Below are 9,869 nucleotides of genomic sequence, written 5' to 3' on the forward strand. Positions count from 1 at the left end.
GTGGGCTGTCGAAGGGTTTTCAGCAACCTTGTAAGTAGTTTCCTTTACAGAGAGTCATCCATGTTAAGTTTTCACCTTCGGAGGTCTCCGAAAAATGGCTCCGATGAAGTTGTATAACCACTGTTTTTTCAAACTCCTGTTTCTTTTTGACTGGTAGAGAACGGCAATTTTCGTGCTCGATGTATGTGTTGGACATGTAAATGTTTTAGCCATTGTCCTGCTTTATTTTCATGTATATTTTTATGTAGTTGCCCAATACTGTTCTCCCAGTTGTTGCGTGACACCCACACTGACGTGAAATCTGACGTAATAATTCACCGATTCTGATTGGAGTATCTAAGGGAGTAGGAACCAGAGACCGCAATGTACTAAATTGAACATAACTGCTCTGCTTTTTCTGGCAAGAGTGGGACATCTTAGTCTTTAAAGCCAGCTTGATTGCGGTCTGACATGTTATGGTTGTCTAGGGCTACCAAACTGGAAGTATTAAAGCCCCCTATGTTTCCGATTCATGCACACAGTCCGATTTCATGGTGACACTGATTTGGATGTCTTCACGACCATTGAAATTTCAACACAACCAGACCTAATTACCAGAATGGCGAATGGCTGAAGTGAAGTTTAAGTGTTGATGAACCTTTTTTCAACTCGGACTAACAATTTGTCCACTAAGTCTGCCGGAAACAATTTGATAGCCAGGGAAACTTAGACTGGCGAGAGGTGATCAACTAGAAATTTCCGAGCTTATTAGTCATGTCTCGAAGTCCATTTTCTAGCAACTTTGAAGCGTTTGAAACCGGCCCATAACATATTTACACCCGCGTTCCCATCCTTCGTTGCCGTGCAACCGTGTTTCAGAAGCTATAGCACTTTTATTGCTTTCATATCCTCTTCGTGGACTTCCAGGTTACTGATTTTCTTTTGGTGGTCGTCAGTTCGGCCCAAGTTTAATTATCTGCAGCCACCGCGTTCTTACAAAGTGCTGATTGGCTACTTGGACTGAACCTCAACGTTTCACTTTCGATAGACATGAAACGGTTCTCCTGGAATCAGCGTCAACCATATGAGTATTGTTCGGTACCTCTGATGTCGTTTAATTTATAAAATGAAGCGGGCTTTATGGAGCATTTGTGAAATATTACAGACAACGGATTTAGTTCAGATACGCCCACAAGTCTCGCAAATGGGTATTAATTTGCCATTCTGTTGCGTTTCACCACTAGCATTTTACTACAACTGTAAAATGATTGGGAGTTTCGTCAGGAAACTTATACCAATAATTCATATGTGGAGGGGGAACTCCTTGCACTCCTTAGCCTCATTAGGCGGTTGAGCTCTCGAAACACACTCTACTTGTGGGCGAACAAAACAGAGTTATATTTCAGGGGATTGTTCAATAGTACGCTCACACATTTTTTACTTGGGATGAATGCAATCCAGTGGTTGAATGGCAGTCATCTTACTGGATTACGTTGCCTGGATAGGTGTTGCTCATCCAAACCAAGAAAGTCGCTTGTTTTGTCCGTACGCCAATTGATGAGATCATATCACCACGAATTGGAACATTTTTCCCCCATAATGAGTTTCCGTTATGAAGAGACTGAACCGTAGAGCGGTATCACGATTTGTGCACTTCCATAATCAATTGAGCTATATTGGGGTATATATGCGCTGGTGACAGAGCCTACCATACGTTGTTGGCCAATGGGCAGGCGTCCGACTGGAAGTTCTCTGGTCCTTCAGTTTGGGGGGTGGATCTTGTGTGGTGACTTCCTTCTTAAACATGTAGGCTGCTATGACGAACTTATACCAACTATTCCCTGTCTTTATGTTAGACTTTTGAGACACAACTTTAGTTGAGAACTTAAACTATCCTACTGTCTAGGTGTGGGCGCCACGACAGTATCCTAGCCCACCTACAACCGTGAATTGCACAATTACAAATGATTACCAGCCGAGTCCCTGTCCTCTCAGCACACTGCAGGTGGGATAAGCGAAAACAGGCTACTGTCAATTCCTCCCTGATCGCCGTCGACCTTGAATATTTGGATGACAGTGTTCTCGTTTCTGGAAAAAAAGACAGCGAGAACGACCGATAATAGAAAAGCCGACCAAGGTGACCCAATTCTTTGATGTATGTTTTGCCCCGACAAAGTGCAAAGTCATGCTTCGAGACGTATGTTGTTTGGATGTGTCCATACGTATTCACTGAGTGATAGTGGAGGTTACCGAACTCTACGCTTACTTGTTAAGCCAGAGATATCTTCGTGTCTCTGTCTATCGACATCCCAGGACTACATCTGGAATCGACTGAAACAAGCTAGTTTGGAATGAAATTATCAGGAAGTCAACTGTCAGTAAAGTAAAAGGCACTTTACTCAAAGAATGCATTCATTTTTGTAATTTGAGATTCATTGGCTGTCTTACGCATGCCGAGAGAAGTGCTGTATTTCTCACCAAATTTGGAAGGGAAGGCACCCCGAGTTGTCAAAATTTGATATGGCATAAGGGAATGAGAGAACTTGCGAGACGTTTAGGCGCTTTTGATGCTGTTTGCTTTTCAGGATGGGGTCCACTTGACCCTCTCGGCACCGACCAATTTCTTTTCAGGATGGGGTCCACTTGACCCTCTCGGCACCTGACCAATTTCAGTGGCATTCATGCTGTCAGTTTCTATCTAGGTTGTCTGATTCAGTGTCGTCGGTGTTGGCACCTCGGGTGTTTGTCTTAGGCTAGTCCAAGGTCAACCTTCATGCCTCAATCATTTCTGTCTATTTCCTTCTTTCCGTTCAAATCTACTGACTTGGTTGTGTAGCGGCGACGCACCAATGTCCTCATCTGGTGCTGCTTTTGATGACGACATTGACATAATACGGTTCTTATGCATGCTTGCTTGCTTCGTGCCGATTTGTCTTTCCTGTGACTCCAGTTGAAAATCTGGTCCTCGGAAACATTCCATATCAATTTGCGTTCTGCGTCGAAGGTTGTGGGATATTGTACTCTACTGATCTCATCGGCAGCCTATCTCTCAGTTGGTGTCTGAGTTGCCTAGTGGTCTGGCCGGAGATGAATGTGCCTATGAAATTTATTGTTAGGCCAGTGCCAATAACTCCATCTTCTTTGTACATCCCTGTTTTGAATCAAGTTGTTCCTGGACTGAAAGACCGTGATCATCTTTTGTCCTGTGTCTTTAAAAAAATCCGCAATGCTTCTGCCCTCGTGTTTGTTGAAGATAGCTGAATTTCCTTCGCCTTTATGATACTACTTTTCATCGGAATGCTGTTTTCTCACTGAAGTCAATGCGCGGCAGACAAAAATATGTCGAACAATCTGACAGCCTCGATGGATCGGAATATTTTCACGACCTGATGACAACTGTAAATGACTTGGCAGCGAAGTATGAAAGCCATTATTAGCGAAACTCCGAAACGGGTTACATAAATGGTTGGTGATGTTGTCAGACATGGCCCGATCGCCCTCAATGGCGCTCGTGCATCCAAGCTCTTGCCTTCAGTGCATAGCCCCCTTCCCAATTACCTCAATTTAACAGTCCACTGGCAGTGTTCTAGCTAAGCACTAATTTGTCAAGTTCGGCCTCCAATGCCCGGCTGCCTACCCTATATCCCCAAATCATCGATGGATGGAAGTGTGGCAGCTACAACCACTTGCAACAAGTACGCGGTCCTTACAGCTGACGATGATGATGATGATGATGACTGCTCACGGGATTCTATTCAAACCGAAAAATATATCCGACCACTCAGAGAGCTCAGCGTGTCTCCATCTATTTGTGCAGTCATTCGATATAATTTTCCCATGTCAGCAACACCTACTTCTTTCTTTCTTTTGTTCAGTACCTGTTGGGTAGCTTGACTAAATACGACACGATCCCCCTTCGACGAATCATTTGAGAATACGTGGTCGAGCGCTTCAGCACAAGGTTCTGTTTATTGCATGGTGACACACCACTATTTAGTTTCGCGTAGATACGTATGTGCATATGCATGGAATCGAAAGTATTTCACCCTAATCAAATTATCTGTTGATCCTTTGCCGTGTTCAGTGAATGGTTTCGGTAGTTTCCACAGGGCGCAAATCGCTGAGGAGAACTGAAGGTACCAATTAAACTTACTTTCTGGAATTCAGCCTTTCTTTGATGGTATACAACACTCATCGTGTGTACGTTAGGTTTCAGCCGACCATATTCAGAATTTGAAGTGCGATACATTGGATTAATCAGCTTGTCGCCATAGCCCTGCATTAAGTCTGTTTGCTGTCAGTACTTATATTTTACACACCTGGTTCGTTGAATTTTTTAGGAAGATCTTCAGCCACTTTATAGTAGTCCGAGGTTTTCGCCCCTACCGGGACACCCTCAGGTCGTGTTCTTAATATCTCTCGATCTTCAGGGCATGCTTCTTGTGATTCAGCTTGTTCCGGGATTGTACAACCACATGCAGACTCAGGTTCGGATTTACGGCACACAAAGCCTATTTCCATCGGTCGTTAATAGTCCGCCTGTTGGTCACCACGGCAATTGTCCACAAACTCAAGGTCACAGGCGTTGGACCCATGGATTGATACTCAGGAACAGGGCTTTTTTCCCAAGCTTCCGTTTCTTCACCTGACTAGTCGATTGTGGATCCAATACGGTAGTACCCTGCTGATGATCCATGCTTGGTCAACAGTAACCGCAAATGAGTGGAGCTGGTGTAACTATTGCTAGCTCATTTGGGACAGAGAAAATTAAGTCCCACGGAAGTTGGTGTTCCTCTTATGTGGGACGTGAAGATGAAAGAAAATGGTGCACATGGGAATAGGAAAAACTTCGGTGCTTCTCTTTTTTCCGTAATTAGTGTCTTTCTTCATTCGTAGCACCTTTTTGCTACCCAATCTACTTTTTGGGCAAACGCGCATGATACAGTCAAAGGCTGATACAAGCCAACGAGTGTTGTCGAATATGAGCCACAAGTAACAGTCACCAAAATTTTCGACCACAAGGTGAAAAGTTACGTCATGCTTCTTGTGATTCAGCTTGTTCCGGGATTGTACAACCACATGCAGACTCAGGTTCGGATTTACGGCACACAAAGCCTGTTTCCATCGGTCGTTAATAGTCCGCCTGTTGGTCACCACGGCAATTGTCCACAAACTCAAGGTCACAGGCGTTGGGTCCATGGATTGATACTCAGGAACATGGCTTTTTCCCAAACTTCCGTGTCTTCACCTGACTAGTCGATTGTGGATCCAATACGGTAGTACCCTGCTGATGATCCATGCTTGGTCAACAGTAACCGCAAATGAGTGGAGCTGGTGTAACTATTGCTAGCTCATTTGGGACAGAGAACATTAAGTCCCACGGAAGTTGGTGTTCCTCTTATGTGGGACGTGAAGATGAAAGAAAATGGTGCACATGGGAATAGGAAAAACTTCGGTGCTTCTCTTTTTTCCGTAATTAGTGTCTTTCTTCATTCGTAGCACCTTTTTGCTACCCAGTCTACTTTTTGGGCAAACGCGCATGATATAGTCAAAGGCTGATACAAGCCAACGAGTGTTGTCGAATATGAGCCACAAGTAACAGTCATCGAAATTTTCAACCACAAGGTAAAAAGTTACGTGCCCTGAAAGTAAAATGCTCGCGCAAACCATAGTCTCAAGGGGCGAAACCCCCCCCTCTTATGCAGTTCCAGAGGCAGGAAACGGGCAATAACGCCTTATACTCCCCCCCTGTAGCCTTTAACTCCATCCGGCTTACAGTCGTTAACCCCTCAGCTCAACACATTCGGACACAGCGGAGGTAGCACTGAAGTGCTTGTCTGAAGCTACCTCAGCCTTTTCAACAAACTTCGCGTCAACTGGCCTAAAGCAGCCGTCCACGATCGCACTTACAGAAATCTGGCTCACGCCGGATGTCTCTGAAGCGGAGATCAAAATAGACGGCTGCTCTACTTTTCGAGCTGATGGAGAATTAAGGGGATTGCCTGATATTTACATGCGGCGCTACCCGTTTGTTCTCTCTGATACCACTCCTGCACCCCTGCGATTCACTGTGGGTCGCACGCCTGATGTGCGAGACCGAATCTCTTATTCTCGGCTAGGTTTCTCGCTGCCCTCCGAACCTCTGAAAATGATCCATTTCTGATAAAACACTTTAGCATCACTCCTCCACTACCACTTCAAATATCTCTTACTGGTAGATGATTATGGCGCCCCAACGGCCTGTTTGATGGAGTTCCATCTAATCGGCGCCGTCCAATGATGTGATTCAACATCTCTCCGCACCCAACAGTTTCCACGCGGAACTGCGTTTAATGACCGCTTCCGTTTTTTCTACGCCAGTGATCTTTTATTTGTTTTTCCAAGTCATGTCTACTTTATAAGGACGATCTGATAATCCGAAGTTCGGATGCCATTGCCCTCCATGCGGATGTGGACGCTGCAGACAGTGGTCGCTGCACTGCCACTTTACTAAGTCAGCCTATATCAACACAAAGTTGGTCACTATGTCGACCAGATTAAAACCCATATTCACAGTTCCCTGCCGCCGACATTTCGTCCGCAGTGAACCTCTTATTCAACAGCATTTACAAACGAGACGCTAAACTAAAGTACTTTATTTCTAACTCCTCCGTTCCTAAAGCGATATCGCCCTCCAGGATAACATATTCTGACCTAAATTCGCCAGGATCCCCCCCCGTACGAATACATTACCAGCCATGCTTAGCCCACAGGGAGAAAGTTGAGATAAATGAAGTTGTGAATCAGGAGTGTTACAATCAACGGATTTAGTAAGAGCACCGTACACTGAGTTGTCAAGTTCATGGTTCGGTACACTATGAAATGACTAGCCAATTCATATTCTGGTCAGGTCCCAACAGTCCCAAACTTACGTTTCAGATTGGCCTCCAAGACCCATCATACAGCTGTGAGTTGGGTAATATAGATTGTTTCAAGCAGTCATTGGAGCCTCCATGAGTTACGCACAAAGCCATATGAGTTACATAGTTCAAATGGATGCTTATCAAAAATGCTATGCTATCGATACAGCAACGCAATATTAAGTTGTACAAACCTCAACACTTGCCAATCTACGCCGGTTTGCGAACTGCTAACTCCCACCGGGACCCTAAGTTATACACCGACTCAAGATAGACACAAGATACACAAACCCATGTATTAATTTAAACGTCATATGCGATGATGAAATCGAAGATCAGCTTTCGTCGAGACCAAAAACCAGGAACGTGGCAAAGGCGCAAAACTGAGGGGATAACGTTACACACGATAAGAAAAGAATAAAAAATCAACAAACACCTCAGTACCGACAAGTTGGTATACCCCTTACAGCAATTGCTGCGTGGGGAACATGGTTACATTTAGGGCTATCTCAGCACTAGTCGGAGAATTACGACTCACAAGCAGCGCCAAGTTTTTTGAGTTTTCAAAAGCGTTTGGCAGAGTTCCATATGTGTAGCTGCTCAACAGGCCTGGAAAACTAAAAAGGGGAAATCTACGGTGGTTTTAAGCTTTCCGGGTCAAATTTGCCTAAACCTCATCAGAGATCCGTCTTTGAACTGTTAGTGCTGTTGTTTTTTACTCGAAGTAATATCAGAAGGTGAACAACACTAACAATCAACAGTTATGTATAGTGTTTACCAGTTTACCGGAGATACTAGTACAAGTGAACAATACACTAAAGGAATAAGAGGCTTGTCGAGTTCCTCGTTTGATAATTTGTAGTAGACGCAACCGAGGTTTGTAGGACGCAGTTGAATTGAATGCGGGTTTTGATGGAGTGTGTTGAAATCTGGCCTGTTTCTTATCGTTTAATCCAAAACGATATAAAACCCAGACTTTTCCTGCACAGTTAGTCGCGCGCAGGTTTGAACTAATCCTGGTCAAGGCACTGTGTGAAGGGACGAACGTCAGCATCCTGCTGTCGTTGTTCCGCATATGTATACGTTTGCGCTGTGAGTGAGGATGCGCTTCCGGTAATTTCGGTTGGTTGTGGTGCGAAACGTTCATGACGTAATCCGAGCAGGAGTGAAACGGTGGGTGTGCATGCGGTAAACAGATTATGCGTGTGGATGAAGGTAAGCATTGATTAGGCAGTAATTGAATGGTAAAAGCGGTTGAAGATAAAGGTTGACAAGATGGCAACGAAACTCTGGTAAATCGGCTGAAGATAAACGTTAAAGGGATGGTGACAAACAGGACCACTTTTCTTTCTAGCCCGTCCCAAATACAAACCACAAGCCCTGCTACTTTGATGCCCGCTTTCCTTTGGTGATTTTAAATCTCAGAGGTACAGCGCAAGTGCTTCCGAGGCGAAGAATGAGTCGTGGACTGTCATCTTCCTCTGAATGACGAGACAATATCTACGTTTCGTGGGGNTGAATGGTAAAAGCGGTTGAAGATAAAGGTTGACAAGATGGCAACGAAACTCTGGTAAAGCGGCTGAAGATAAACGTTAAAGGGATGGTGACAAACAGGACCACTTTTCTTTCTAGCCCGTCCCAAATACAAACCACAAGCCCTGCTACTTTGATGCCCGCTTTCCTTTGGTGATTTTAAATCTCAGAGATACAGCGCAAGTGCTTCCGAGGCGAAGAATGAGTCGTGGACTGTCATCTTCCTCTGAATGACGAGACACAATCTACGTTTCATGGGGATCAGTAAACACCTATGTCGGTTATGGTAAGTATGGACTCAGGGCATTATGGGACTAGGTACAATGAATCATTTGGGCAACCGGTTCTCTTGTACAGTGTGTTTTCCGCTGCACCAAAAAAAGCCGGCTCAAAGGTCATTTATTCTTCTTCAGTTGGTTCGGCGTACCTTCTCTAATGTCGCACTTATGAAATTGCAGATACCCTATGGAGCCTGTATCTTGAGTATGCCAGCCAACTGTCCCACTTAGGTCCCAAGTAGGCCAATAATATCAACCGGTTTGTCCAATAAGCTGACATGATTGTGGCTGCCGGTACCAAATTTTTGACGACGAAAACGTGTCCCAACGGCAGCGGTCGTGGGACTGGCACCTTCCTCTGAATGATGAAAAGTGCGTCTATACGAAATTTGGAGGAGACTCAGCGAATGCCTTTGTTATGCATGATGAGAAAGGACCAGGAAACATCATGAGGATGGATGCCAAAAAGGGTTGGGGCATTTAGGTCTCCTCAAACCTGTCCTTTTCACTGAACCATGAGAAATCAGCCCCATAGGCATTCGCCGTTTTACGGATGATCCGACGCACCCTCTCCCGTGTTACTCGCATGGATATCCAAATACTCGACGGGGCCCACGCCAGACCGCTTCAGGGAACAAGCCAACTAAGCTGTGTACAAAGGACGCACGAAAGACGTCCCCCTCATTGAGCGCGTCCAGTCAGCCGCCACGAGAATTGTTACTGGCTTCAAATCTATGGACTAAGAAACGAGTCTCGCGATGCTGGATCTGTTTTTCCTGGAGTACCGTCTCATCCGATGGGACATAATTTTTACTGATGCCCTGTTTGAACAAAGCTTGTACAACAGGTTTTTTTACCGTTGACCCAGCGAACAGACGGCGGGGGCACGGTAAGAAAAACTTCAAGTTCAGAGTGCAAATATTCATTGGACATAGTTTTTCACATTTCCGGTAGTAGGTGCGGGAAATCATTTTCCTCTGACGGTTGTACACGCTCCTTCTAGAACCCATTTCAAAGCAATACTAGACATTTATTTATGCGAATCCTCGCGCTGGCAAGCATAATGCACCGGGCTGAAAACATAAAGAGCATTGCCACACCCTTTTTTCACTTGTGCCTTTCAGGTGAACGACAGCCACTGACCGACGAGAACAAAACCGACCCGGGAAACTTGGGCAAA

At 45.0% G+C, this 9,869-nt stretch overlaps 1 protein-coding gene across 1 annotated transcript; it reads right to left on the reverse strand.

The window, feature by feature from the left end:
* Positions 1-4,290: 4,290 nt before the first annotated feature.
* On the reverse strand, positions 4,291-4,500 carry T265_05423 (hypothetical protein; the record flags this gene model as incomplete). The annotated part of the gene is made up of 1 exon (XM_009170430.1): positions 4,291-4,500. One exon carries the CDS (start codon positions 4,498-4,500, stop codon positions 4,291-4,293), a length of 210 nt encoding a protein of 69 aa, XP_009168694.1.
* Positions 4,501-9,869: the final 5,369 nt, after the last annotated feature.

Source organism: Opisthorchis viverrini (assembly GCF_000715545.1).
Source record: "Opisthorchis viverrini unplaced genomic scaffold opera_v5_103, whole genome shotgun sequence".
NCBI lineage: Eukaryota > Metazoa > Platyhelminthes > Trematoda > Opisthorchiida > Opisthorchiidae > Opisthorchis > Opisthorchis viverrini.